The 14,325-nt window shown below is 39.5% G+C and overlaps 1 protein-coding gene across 1 annotated transcript in view; it reads left to right on the top strand.

Moving 5' to 3' along the window:
* Window positions 1–9,477: 9,477 nt before the first annotated feature.
* WASHC5 (WASH complex subunit 5) overlaps window positions 9,478–14,325 on the top strand; it is a gene marked incomplete at its 5' end in the record, with an annotated part of 47,677 nt that continues 42,829 nt past the window's right edge. The window contains 5 exons of the mRNA XM_079722267.1: window positions 9,478–9,663; window positions 10,142–10,287; window positions 10,970–11,054; window positions 11,675–11,775; window positions 13,823–14,015. Coding sequence (XP_079578393.1) covers window positions 9,478–9,663; window positions 10,142–10,287; window positions 10,970–11,054; window positions 11,675–11,775; window positions 13,823–14,015 — 711 coding nt within the window. The remainder of the gene's footprint in view (window positions 9,664–10,141; window positions 10,288–10,969; window positions 11,055–11,674; window positions 11,776–13,822; window positions 14,016–14,325) is intronic.

Below are 14,325 nucleotides of genomic sequence, written 5' to 3'. Positions count from 1 at the left end.
GACATTGTAAAACAACTATACCCCAATAAAAAAAAAAACAATAATGGTGTTTTGAATATGTGTGTTTTGGTGAAAGACAGTATTTATTTACAATCTCACTTTATCACACCAAACAAGTTGGGATAGTTAACACAATATGAACACAAACATGCAATAAGATGGAAAATATGTAAATTCATAAAAATCAGGATCAAAAAACAGATTAAAGGGAAAACCAAGTACATGAGAAAATTTAGAATGTAATCATATAAGCTTTAGGATTCTTTATGATTCTACACAGCACTATATTTGTAAATACAAATTTGGCTATGAGATTTCCTGACAAGCAAAACAAAAAGTGAAAATTACAGAATTCTCTTTCTCCATAAAGTACGCCAAGAACTCAAGAAAAATAAGACTTTCCATGGCAATCAAGGCAGCATGGATCATCACCTATGAGATAATAAGAGTCACACTGAAAAATGTCCTTAACAATATTCTTACGATACAGCAATAGTAAGCTTCCGAGGACTGTTTCTTAGATTATGTCCCAGGGTAAGCTAAGGACAGGACACGTGTGGCAGATTCCAGCTCAGTGCCCACCAAACCCATTTCCTCTTCAACCTGCTCGTACAGCTAGACCACAGTTTGCAGCCTTCCTTGCAGTTAAGTGTGGCAGTATGATTGAATTCAAGGCAGTGAAACAGAAGCCACTGCCAGGCCCCATCCATGAAAACGGCACTCTATCTCCACACTCCTTCCCATTTGTCAGCTTGAAACAGGCAAGCAATGACCTTAGAAGCCACATACTGAAGATAGAGAACCACCAAATGGAAGGAGCCTAGGTTCCTACTTCACTGCTTGGAGGAAAAGTGCCCACCAATCAGGTTCCATGCATGAAAGAAAAGAAAAACTTCAATTGTGCAAAGCCATTTAGATTTGGGGGTATACCTATTATAACACCAACTGTTACTCAAAAAACACAGTCCTGCAAAGATCAAACGATATGGTTCAAGTATTCAGTTTTCTAGTCAATCTTGATTCTAGTGTAAGTCTAAATTGTCTAGAGCAGCAATGTCTAATAGAACTTCCTGCCATGGCAAAAATGTTCTATAATCTCACTGTCCAATACAGAAGCTATTAGGCACGTGTGACTATTGATTAGCAGTGATTACTGAGAGTCATAATATAATGACTATTGATATGATTAGCGTGGCTGAGGAACTGAGTTTTAAATTTTATTTAATTTTAATCAATTTAAATTTAAATAGCCATATTGGAAGTCAATTACACTTTAAAAAAATAATAGTAACATATATCTACATGCATTAAAACAGATTTAGAAATCTTTTTATATTGATTACCAAAACTTAAAAAAAAAAAGAAACTGTTATTCTTGGTACATATTTACATTCATTAATCAGTTTATTAGCCATATCTGTCTTTAATACTATGACACCAGTATTTTTCTGAAGATATATTATCTCAATGTGGTCTTATTATTTTAATTTGTCATAGAACTTCCCGCTATTCTCTTCAAAATTGCATGTCATGCTTATGAATGTGAAACTGTTGACACCTTCATATGACTCTTCTATGAAGACCATGATTTTTTTTTTAATTGTGAAACACTACAGGTGCCAGGGAACCTGGTAATCTCAGAAGTAATGCTTCTAGATGGAGAATATTTTCTATTATAATTTTTGAAATAGATATATGTAAATATTTCAGCACTAATATTTTTACATACTGTCTTTTTGCCTCTTTTCAAGCAACTCTGTTCAACAAATATCTTTATAAAACAAAATTTATGAAATAAGTTGCCTATTTATTATTCTTGTCAATGCTTTGCTATATTAAAATAATGCAAAATCAAAAAAAATTTTAAATAGCCACATGCACCTAATGGCTACTGCACTGGATAACACTGTTCTGGAAACACAATTATCAAAGTGTATACACACACACACACATACACACACACCGAGGGTAAGCCAGATGGAGTAAAGCCACAGTATGAACATGATATATCTTCCTGGAATATAAATTTTACTTAAAGATAACATGAAACACGTTTATATTAAAAATAAACATTAGTTACGTTATAGAGTAGAATATGGAGGTGATACTAGTAGGGGTTAACGACTAAAAACTCTAGTAGGGGTTAAACACTGTAGCCTCTGGAGCCAGACTACATGAGCTCGAAGCCTGATTTTGCCAATTAAGTAGCTGAATAACTTTAGGCAAGTTATTTAACCTCTCAATGCTTCACTTTTCCTTTCTGCAACATGGGCATGATCCAGTGCCGACTTCAAGGATTACTGGGAGGACTGAATGGGTTCATACGTATAACAAAACACTCAGAATAATGTCTGGCATATAATCTTTTAAAATGAGAGCAAATATTACCATCAAGTTAATCATACAATACTGTGAGCAGCAATACAGAAGAGTGCATAAGTGAACGGACCTTGGACACAAATGCCTGGAAATTCCACCTTGTCCACCCCAATTAAAACTGCATCACTCTGGTTGAGTTGCTTAACTTCTCTATCTTCAGTTTGCTCCCGTGTAAAAAGGAGATAATCACATCTATCTCACAGCATTATTGTAAGAATAAATTAATTTTTTTAAAATAAATAAATTAATTTATTTATTATTTATTTATTTTTGGCTGCTTTGGGTCTTCGTCACTGTGTGCCGGCTTTCTCTAGTTGTGGTGAGTGGGGGTTACTCTTCGTTGTGGTGTGCGGGCTTCTCATTACGGTGGCTTCTCTTGTTGCGGAGCACGGGCTCTAGAGCGCAGGCTCAGTAGTTGTGGCATGCGAGCTCAGTAGTTGTGGAGCAGGGGCTTAGTTGCCCCGTGGCATGTGGGATCTTCCCAAACCAGGGCTCGAACCCGCGTCCCCTGCATTGGCAGGCTGATTCTTAATCACTGCGCCACCAGGGAAGTCCCCTAAATTAAATTTTGTAGTTTTCTCAAACTTGTCTGATCTTAAGAATCAGTTGAAATACTTACTAAAAATACAGCTATTAATGGATACTATCTCAGACCTATTGAATCAGTCTCTAGTGGACACTGAGGAAACTGTATTTTTATGAAGCACCCCAAATAACTCAAGTATGGAGAACACTGAGGTAACTTTGTCCCCCCAAATTTATGTTTACCCTAACTCCCAATGTGATGATATATAGAGATGGAGCCTTTGGGAGTTGATTAAGTTTAAGTGAGGCGAGGAGCCCTCACAATGGGATTAGTGCATTAGAAGAGGAAGAGACACCAGGGTTTGCTCTCTCTGTTCACCACGTAAAGATACAGTAAGGTGGCTGTCTACAAACCAGGAAGAGAGCCCTCACCAGCATCCAACCATACCAGCACCATGGTCCCCAACTTCCAGTCTCCAAATCTGTGAGAAATAAATTTCTGTTGCTTAAGCCACCAGTCTATGGTATTTTTTTAATAGCAGCCTGAGCTAAGACACAATGTATATAAGGATTAATATAATCCAGGATAAATGGAAAGTGTCTACTACATGGGAGCGATCCTTATATGAATGCAAAATTCACAGTACTCCAATGAAACTTTACACTTGCGGAGAGGTGGGGAAAACGTCCGTCTGTTAATTCTGCACTATCAAGAGGAACGACTCAGATCGAGGAGCAAAGAGAATGGCTGGAGGCGAAAGATGGACTAAACGCACTTTTCCCTATTTCTCCCACTAAGTACAGCTAAGTACATAATTCACAGGACAACCCCCCACAGCAAAGAATTATTTGGCACCAAATGTCAACAGTGCAGTGGTTGAGAAACCCTGGTTTAAACTAATCCCCCTTGGAGCCTTCCCCAGGGAACTGTCACTGTTTTGTTCTCTGTACCTATGGTCTCAAAGAAAGTTTAAAACAAGGTTATGCATTTCCTGAGCTTTTCCCTAGCATGTTATGTTGCCTTCTCTAATAGGCCTTGTCTTTGTCTGTTGGTGCTGCTGTAACAAAATACCAGACACAGTAACGTATAAACGACAGAAACATTTCTCACAGTTCTGGAGGATGGGAAGTCCAAGGTCAAGGCACCAGCATAGTCGCATTCTGGTGAAGGCCCTCTTCCGGTGATTCATGGCCAGGGCCTTCTAGCTCTGTGTCTTCACATGGTAGAAGGGGCAAGGGAGCTCTCTGGAGCCTCTTTTACAAAGGTATTAAGGCTACTAGGAGGGCTCCATCCTCGTGACCTAAGCTCTTCCCAAAGGCTCTACCTCTTAATACCATCACACTGGCTTTAGGAATTCAACATATGAATTGGGGGGTGGGGGTAGGAAGGGGACACAAACATTCAGACCAGAGCAGGTCTATAAGATTCTCTGTAGGTGAGGCCAATTATTAGCTAATATAAAAATAAAAATACTCCTCTCATCTTTCTGTACAACAAGTGGTAAGTACAGAGCAAATAGTTTAGATACTGTGCTGACCTCCTTTAAATCCACAGGGTCCTATACAAGTTCAGCCATAGCTGTATCTTCTTTTTCAATACGCAAGGTTACATCTTTATGAAGCCCTCTCAGTTGCTTGTTCTCTCCGTGCTACCACTATCCCTCTCTCTCCCTCTCCCCACCACCCCGTTCTATTTTAAAAACCATCATAACTACTTGCTCCCATATCTGCCACTCTTTCACCCTGGGAGCAAATTAAACTAGAATTCTGACAGATTCCACATTTCATAGAACAGTTCCTCACACAAAATAGGTGACCAGTAAAGATTTGGGAGAGTTACATTAATAACAGAAACCACCATTTCTAGGTTCCCTATAGCAAGCCATAAACTGGTGCTCCTAAAATTCGTTCTCATTATCGTTAATCCTCACAACCATTTATAGGAGAGAAAAGGAAACTGACGCCCAGAGAGTTTATTTAAACGATCTGCCCAAGGCCCTGCTTTGAAAGCCGGCTCAAACCAGATTTATTTAGCTCAAGAATTCATGATCTCACACTACTATATATAAAATAGACAAAACAAGGTCTTACTGTATAGCACGGGAAACTATATTCAATATCTTAATAACCTATAAAGGAAAAGAATCTGAAAAGGAATATATATATATATATATATATATATATATATACACATTTACCTGAATCACTCTCTCTCTATATATATATAATTATACATATATATTTACCTGAATCACTTTGCTGTACACCTGAAATTAACACATTGTAAATCAACTATATTTCAATAAAAAATAAAAAAAGAATTCGTGATCTTTGCCCCACACACATAGAGCCCAAGGATGGAGAGATGGCGTCTTGGAGAGGGAGGTAAACCGCCCCAGCCTCATTGCTGTGGGGTGAAAAGAAGCAGGACCATAACACACGTCCACAGACCGTAGCTCGGGGCACCGGCGGAGAGCCCGAGAGGGAGGCAACACCTCCCATCACCCTCCCCATCGCCATGCCCCGCTCTTGCCTTACCTGGCTGCCCGATGTAGCTCCGTCTGGCTGCGCCAGGACTTCCCACACTAGGACCCCCAACTACTTCCGTAACTCCCTTTCCCCTGTCGCTGAAACGGCGAGCGCGGGCTCATGCGTCATCAGTCGTCGCCGGCGAGTGGTCACATGACGCCCCACCCCACTCTCCGCCCCTTTGTCATGTGACGGCCGAGGGAGCCCCGGGCGGAAGCCGGGGTCCGGCCGTCTCTGGATAAGGGCTGGGGGTGGAGGGGGACCCCTGCGGAAACGGGGGAGTGGGGGCCGGAAAGCTGACTCCGCGCGCGACCGCCGGCCCTGCGCTTGCGCCCTGGCGCGGCCCGCGTGACAGGTGAGTAGGGGCGGTGTGCGCGCGCCCCCCCCTTCACGTCCTCCGTCCCCTCCCCCGCCCCAGGGCTGGGCCGCGCTGGCCGTGGTGGGGGCTTCTGCGGCATGGGGTGGGGTCTGGATGGGGGAGCCTGGCGTGGAGGACTGAGGGTTTTCCTGGAACTGCTGCTGCAGTCCAGGCTCTGCAGTTCCTCCACACAGGTGGAAACAATTTTCCACACCTCTTTGGCGCTTTAGGAAGTGATGTTCAGCTGCTTAGTCTGCATCTGATCCTTCCAAGTTTCCGGGAGCAATGTTCTGTGCACGTCGTGATTTCTCCATTTAATCTCCAGAAACCTGAGTGGTTGGTGGAAGCTTTTCGGTCTGACGGACCCGGGTTTGAATTCCAGTTCTACCACGGGCTGTGAGTTTGGGCAAGTCATTGCTCCTCTCTGCACCTTAATTGCCTCACCTATGTGTGACATGCCAAAGTCCTTTGAATTTCAAAAAATAGTTTCGAGAGCCCTAATTTGTCTGTGGTCATACAGTTAAAAAAAAACTAAAAAACACGGAGCCGGTAATGGAACCGAGTCTCCTGATTGATTCCAAGTGCGTGGAGCTTCCTCCAGCCTAGGAGATGCTGGGAGAAGGGGAAGCGAGAGGCTTTACTGCCTTTGCCCACAACAGGGAACACCTTCCGGTTTTTCTTCTTTCTTTTTCGGGATTCTCAGACTAGAGTGATTAGACTTATTTTAGAACTTTTCTGGAAGAGATATGCTGGTCACTTTTGATCAACAACCGCTATAGTTCCTGATAACGGATTGGTGGAGACCAGTGCTTCCTTCTTTATGGAACTGAGGTTTTATAAAAGGATTAAAATAGATCAGTCTTCTTTTGTCGTCTGAGTAGGATAAAGAGTGGTTCTTCCCAAGGCAATTTAATTTTCAGAATTCAGTTCTGTACTCATTGGGTAATTGGTATGATGTTGCAATGCTTTATTCTTGAAAGCATGTTGTCTTTTGTCTAGGATTACTTTCCAAACTAAAAATCATAATTCCATACCAAATTCTTGAAAATGAAGTTACAACCACTTTTCTGGGTGCCTTGTAAAAACAAAATTAGGAAATTGAGTGGGATCTCTGGTTTCATTGCATGTCAAATAGTAAGAGAGCCTCTACTGGGAAAGCTGATCTTTATGAGTTGTCTTCATCCCTAGCACCAGCAGAACCTCTAAAAGGAAGATTTGTTGGGGGCGGGGGAGAGATGAACTGGGAGATTAGGATTGACATATATACACTAATATGTATAACAGAGATAACTAATGAGAACCTGCTGTATAGTACAGGGAACTCTACTCAGTGCTCTGTGGTGACCTAAATGGGAAGGAAATCCAAAAAAGAGGGAATAGGGGATATATGTATACATATAGCTGAGTCACTTCTCTGAACAGCAGAAACTAACACAACATTGTAAAGCAACTATACCCCGATTAAAAAAAAAAAAGGAAGATTTAATATAGCTGCTTCTACCATGTTTATTTGCATCTCATTCTAGAGTGAATTTTTTTTTTAATATCAACTAAGTCTTAACATCTTCTATAAAGCCACCTACCTCTGAGTTCACTGCAACATGATTAGGCATCTTTAATTATGCTTCTTAGATTCTGTTCTTTAGGACCCGTTTTTCAGCCAACAATGAGGCTATTTACCAAAGACTTCAGCCAAATAATATTTTGAAAGTTGCCTGCAGTGTAACTCTTAGGTAAAAAGGATTAAAATAAGACTTGGACACACAGGAATTTTGACTTAAGTCATTATCCCAGGCCTAAGCCTCCCTGACCACGTGCATGCAGGCGCCGAGTATATCTGTCTGTCTGTTTGTTGGGAAAGAAGGCAGGTCATGTTGCCTTGCTTTAAGCTGTTTTCTCTTTGGCCACATTGTCTGTCCTATCTTGGTATCCAAATGGTAGCAGTTAGACCTGTTCATCATAGCCTTCCCTCCTCTGAATTGAGTCTAAAGTTTCATTCTCCTGAGACCTCGGTTAGTTTAGTGGTCTTCAGAGGACTTCAGGTGACTTTTGTTCTCATCTTCCTTTATTTTCTCACTTGTCTTATTTTCCAAGGCAGGCCATTTCAGTGGGAAAAATGGAATGAAATTATCTGAAATTCAGCCTGTTAGAGATCAACATGGCTTAACAAGCAAGCATCACAGAGAAAACTGAACAGACTTGTTACTAATTTATGCCTTAATGTGTATTATACACAACCCTCATGAGAGAGAGTTCTGGACAGCTGTTTGTCTTCTCAGTAACCTCTGCTATGGGACCCAACTCCGCCTCCCCTATCTCTGCTTCTGTCCCTTAGTACTTACTTGTAACCCCTTCCTGGAATGCCCTTCTCTTAGATCACTATAGGTAAACTAACAAATTACCCTCAAACCTAGTGGCTATAAAACAATAAGCATTTATTGTCTTATTAACGTTTGTGGTCAGGAATCAGCTCTGTGGCTTAGCTGGGTGCCTTGGGCTCAGGGGCTCTTGGGAGGTTGCTGTGCTGTGGACACAAACTGGGGTTGGGGGGATCCATTTTCCAGCTCACTCAAGTGGTGGTTGGCAGACTTCTCCATCGTCCCAAGGGCTCCTCCACAGGGCTGTCTCACAACCTGACATCTTGCTTCTCCCAAGACACACGCTGGAAAGCGCTCCCAAGCCAGAAGTCACAGTCTTTTTTGCAATCTCATTTCAGAAATGGTATCTTTCACATCTGCCGCATTCCCTTCTTTAGATGGGAGACAGTAAGTCGCACTCAGGGAATGAATAGGAAGGTGGAGGTCATTGGGGACCATCTTAGGGGCTATAGATACCCTTACTACTTGATCCTTCACTTGCTTCTGGCCTCTGCTCAAATATCTTATCAGAGAGGCTTTTACAAACTCCCGTATGTAAAATAACACACGCTCCATCCCTTTGTCATGCTTTTCTTTACAGCGCTATCAAAGCCTGATGTGTAATATGTTTATTTGTTTATCTCTTTCCCACTCCCAATAGTATGTAGGCTTCAGGAGAGCAGGAAGTTAGTTGTGTTCACCTGAGGACAGTAGCCTCAGGTCCTAAAACAGTGCTTGGCACATAGTAGGCACTGGGTAGATATTTGTTGAATAAGTGAATCTGTATCATTGGAAATGCTTTCACCTGCATATAATCCAGAACCCAATTAACATTAGGTAAACCATAAAAGCAGTCCATTTAACAAGGATTACAGAGGTAGGTAGTGCCACAGTTGAATCAAGGAATCAGTAACATCAATAAGAATTTAGATCCTTTCCTTCCGGGATCAGCTACATCAAGTCTTTTCTCATGGAGAGAAGTAAATAAAGCGTTGAGAAAGAGGCCAAGAGTAGCAATTTAGCAAAGTCCCTCTACAAGGAAAACATGAAGAGTGGAAAATAAATGCCCTCCCTCCATATCAGAACTCATTATATGTTATAAATTTTTTTCAGTGAGTTTGGAAGAAAAATATTGTGTGTGTGTTTCACACGGTTCCTTAAAAAAAATGGAGATTTTCATACTTTTTTTGGGGGGGGGATACAGGTCCTTTAATGGAGCGGCCAGTGTATCTGCAGACCTGGTTTCATCTGATGATTTACAGACCCCAGCTCTGAAGCCAGTTACACATTTCCCTGTGGCCGGGCACAGAGTCGTTGATTATCCTCACGATGTTGGACTTTTTGGCTGAGAATAACCTCTGTGGCCAAGCAATCCTAAGAATTGTTTCCTGTGGCAACGCCATCATTGCTGAACTTCTGAGGCTCTCTGAGTTTATTCCTGCTGTATTCAGGTTAAAAGACCGAGCTGATCAACAGAAATATGGAGATATCATCTTTGATTTCAGCTATTTTAAGGTAATCTTCCTCAACATCTTTTCTTACCACTCTTTTCTACAAAAGCATGCTTTCTTTGGAAACCAGGAGACTCTGAGAGGTTAAGTAATTATGGAGAAAGAGTTAAAAAGAAAAGCTTTTCAACCAAATTTAGTATCAGCCAACTTTAAAATAATATAAACATACTGTGTGGAAGCCCTAACACGATATAATCAAATTTTAAAAAGATAACTTTGGTATAATGTATTTCACATTGAAGTACCCCACACTTAAAAGCATGTCAATTGTGGTTGCAATTCAAGTCCATTTCTTTCAAAGGGATTTTATATCTGTGCTTCTGATGTCTTCATTACTTTCTGTTCCACTGCTTTCAATTTTTGATATCCCTTTTGAGGCATAAGAACAAATTTTTAAAAGACTGTTTTGAAATTGTTACCAGTAATTCTGTTGGTTTGTGACTCTTTTCTTGATGTTTCACATAAATGTGTTTTCTTCTTAGGGTCCAGAATTATGGGAAAGCAAACTGGAAGCTAAGCCAGAGCTACAGGATTTAGATGAAGAGTTTCGGGAAAACAACACAGAAATTGTGACCAGATTTTATTTAGCATTTCAAAGTGTGCATAAATATATTGTAGACTTAAACAGGTATTGACTAATTTAGTCATAGCTTATTTTGATAGTAAATAGTGGAGAGGGGGAAGGGATGGACTAGAACGTGTATATCTTTCTGAGTTACTAAGAAATTTACTAGCTTATACCGTGGATAATTGTCTTTTCCTTCCTGTGGCACTAGTCATCTTAAGTATTTTAGAGTTTTAATATAATTTCCTGCTCTTGTTAAGTATTATAATCATCTTGCTTTGTACCAAGTCAGTTGGCTTTCAATCTTGATCCTAATTTAGTTTATTATATATGAGAAGTGAAAAAAAAAAAGGACCTTATTTTTGTAGCGTTGGTAACCATAGCCTTCCTTCTTATCCCTGACCAGACAATATTGTCTTCCTTCTAGCCCTTAAGAATTCATTACTCATTAGCTTTTAAACTAACTAGTCCATGTTTTTATGCCATTATTCCCAAGATATCTGTAATTCATAAATCAGGACTATGGAATATTTCTTTTACTTGGAGTGGCCATAAATAATCTGTGGCCCTGATCACTCTGAGTTCCTGCTCACAAATCTATTCCTAAGAGCATGAATGGCCACAAACTATTTGAAGGCCAGAATGCCTGCTATCTTGCCTACTCTTTTTAAAATCTTTACTGTCCTTCAAAGATATTAACATTTTTATTATCAATGAATAACTTGCTCTGGGGTTTCATTTCTAGATATCTAGATGAACTCAATGAAGGTGTTTATATTCAGCAAACCTTAGAAACGGTGCTTCTCAATGAAGATGGAAAACAACTTCTAGTAAGTAGTAGTGACCATTTAAAATTAAAAAATCAAGAATGTCAAACTTAGCATTACTTTTTTTTCCTGTAAGTCACAAATACATACAGTGTATCCTTCTTTAAGGAGAAGCAAAATAAACTGATAATTATCTTCTAACTGGCAGGTCTCCGTCTGAATTTAGAACATAGTACACTTTGAGCAGAGCTACAAGTGAATAAAGATTATGTACAGGTTATGAGCTTCCTCAGTGTAACAATCCTATCTTCTTTATCTTTTGCATCTCAGACATCTAACCTGGTACCTAGTACATCATGATCACTTAAGAAATGTTTGTTAAATAAGTGAATGACTTATTATGTATTCATAATGTTGGGATTCCATTTTGGTATCCCAAGCAAAATATGAAAAATAGACCAACTGAAAGATAGTCATTGTAAATTAAACTTTATTTTGCATAAACTTTTCAAAGCTCATTCTGTACAGAAGGTGAGAACCCTTTGGGGGGAACCTGCATTCTCCTTGTAATATAAAGTTTTTAGGAGGAACCAGAGCAGAGTGATCCTTTTACACATTGTCAACTTCACTCCATAAGCATGTGTACTCCTGTGAACTTGGCTATTGTCTTTTTCTCATCATAGTGTGAAGCACTGTACTTATATGGAGTTATGCTCCTGGTCATCGACCAAAAGATTGAAGGAGAAATCAGAGAGAGAATGCTCGTTTCTTACTATCGATACAGGTATCCCTGGGCTAAGACTACACCCTCCAAAAGCACTGCTATTGGTAAAGTACAGTGTAGGTTTCCATCCTCCTTTTATTGTGAACAGCAGCAATATGATCTAGAATGCAAAAGTGTAAGATTCTCATCACTTCTAAGTATAATATATAATGTAGAAATATAACAATCTGTGTTTTATATCATCATTGTAATAGATGATATGTCATATAATCTAGTATATATAGAGTAATTTATTATAGATTATTAGAGGTATGTAGCTTATCATATCCATCATGATACCTCAGTTTTTTTTAAAAGGAATGTGAATTTTCCTTACCTGAAAGATAAATTTGGGAATTTTGGAAGTCTAGTGAATTTTTTTTTTTTAAGTTTTCAAATACTACTCCTTGGCAGATGTAAGGAAATGAATGAGTTTTCTGTTATCATTTTCAGGTTGATACATTTTGAAAAGTTATCATTAAGGGCCAGGTTGAAAGTGAATTCTTACCCATGTATATGTAGAACCCAAAACAGAACAAACAGTAACACACATCCCAACCATGTGTTATGTGTGTCTTTACAGAGCTATGACTTCAAGAAGCAGGGTCTTAAAAACAGGACCCACCTTAACCAGCTGTGATTTCAGTCCCTAACGTACAGTTTTCAATTTGTTAAATAAATGAGTCAGAATCTGGATACAGGGTCAATGTCAGAAATAATCAAGTTTCGGGGAAGAAACAGTCAATAAGCAGGAGTCAGGAACTTGGGCTAAAGATGTGCAGGCTAGAATTAACATTTTCAAACTTACAAATTAGGACAAAATAAATAGGGCAAAAAGGCAGATCCTCAACAGAGAGGGATTGTTTGGGGATGTTGTATTTTCAGCCATACTTGGTACTGCTGCCTTCTCAGCAGTAAATTAGGCTACTCAGCTAGCCTGTTCCTTTAGCTTTATCAGGATATGAGGAGAGTATCCACCAGCATGCGTAATTCATTCACATCAGTTTGACCATGAGCTGTTTTACCATCCATGTTTTTTAAAATGGGCTATGAATGGTCTTGCCTCTATTTCTGAAAGTACGTGGAAAAACAAAAACAATAAACAACATGAAGAAGAAGAAAAAAATCTAATCAAGCCCAGCTTTGACAATCCGGCTTTGTCCCTTAGGGTATAATGGCTAATTCATTAGAATGTGAGGATCCACTACTGAAGAGACACTGAACAATTACAAGTCAGAGCAGTAGTAAAGGAGATTCTTACATCAGATAGGAGGTCATCTTCAAGTCTAAGATTGAGTCTCTTTGGGGGATTACTACTTCAAGCCACCAGAAAAATCACAGATGTTCTGCTTAAATCTCTGTAGAAGGTACATCTTGCCAAGAAAAACCAGTTGGTATATCCCACTTGAAAATGATAGCTTTTAAAAAAATTATTGTTTAAATTTATGAAAATTGGTAAAGGTTCACATTCTTTATCTGCAATTTTGAAATCCAAAGAACTCTGACAAATATATATGAACATACACACATGCACAACATGCATACAGAGTAACTACGTTGGCAGCAAACCTGACCTAACTTGAAATCTTTTGGAGTCAGCACCTGACTGGAGCAGACATGAGGCTATAGACAGTCTTCATTTATCTCACTTGTGTGAATGTTCATAAATTTTAATGTAGAAATATTAATATATCTTGATCATGGAATGCCATCTAAGACCCTGCTGGAGTATTATATCGTACATGATATATGTATCATATTACTTTCTTATATTTGAAAAATGCTGTATTCTGAAACAAATCCAGCCCCAAGGATTTTGGGGAAACGGATCATGGACTGTCACATAAAACTGTACATACATACAGGAACCCATCTTATCAGTTTGGTATATTACAACAGGCTTTTTGAAAATATAATTATAAATTTTAGGGATATAAATTGACCTACAGTCATATCTAAAATTATATGAAGTCAAGTTATACTGAAATTCTTCTGCTTTGCTGGACTTTGCATTTCTAATATATGCGGTTTCTTTGGCCCTTTATTTCCCATTGTGAACATGGCTCAGTGCTGCTCGATCTTCTGCTGATTCGAATATGGATGATATTTGTAAGCTGCTTCGAAGTACAGGTTATTCCAGCCAACCAGGAGCCAAAAGACCACCCAACTATCCTGAGAGTTACTTCCAGAGGGTGCCTATCAACGAGACCTTCATCAGCATGGTCATTGGTCGGCTAAGATCTGATGATATTTACAACCAGGTGGGGACTAAGTCTATTTTTAAATCTATCGTAATAGTTTAAAAGACTGATTTTGCCTTCCTCCTCAATTGCTCCTTTCTTTTCTCCTTCCTCAAAAGAGTAAAAGCAGCTAGAAACTATTTAAAACTTTCTGAGTTGTGCCTTGGAATTGTTAAGGAAAGAGGGATATTAATTAGGGCAGAATTAGAGATTTCAGGGAGGAGATGAGATTTGAGCTATATTTGGAAAGAAGATGCATTCTTTTAGGCATTCAGTTAAGAAATGATTGCTGAGTGTGCAGTATGTGGCTGTCCGTGTGCTTGGTGCTGGG

This window comes from Hyperoodon ampullatus (genome assembly GCF_949752795.1).
Source record: "Hyperoodon ampullatus genome assembly, chromosome: 17".
Taxonomy (NCBI): domain Eukaryota; kingdom Metazoa; phylum Chordata; class Mammalia; order Artiodactyla; family Ziphiidae; genus Hyperoodon; species Hyperoodon ampullatus.
This window is presented reverse-complemented; position numbering and strand designations above follow the sequence as displayed.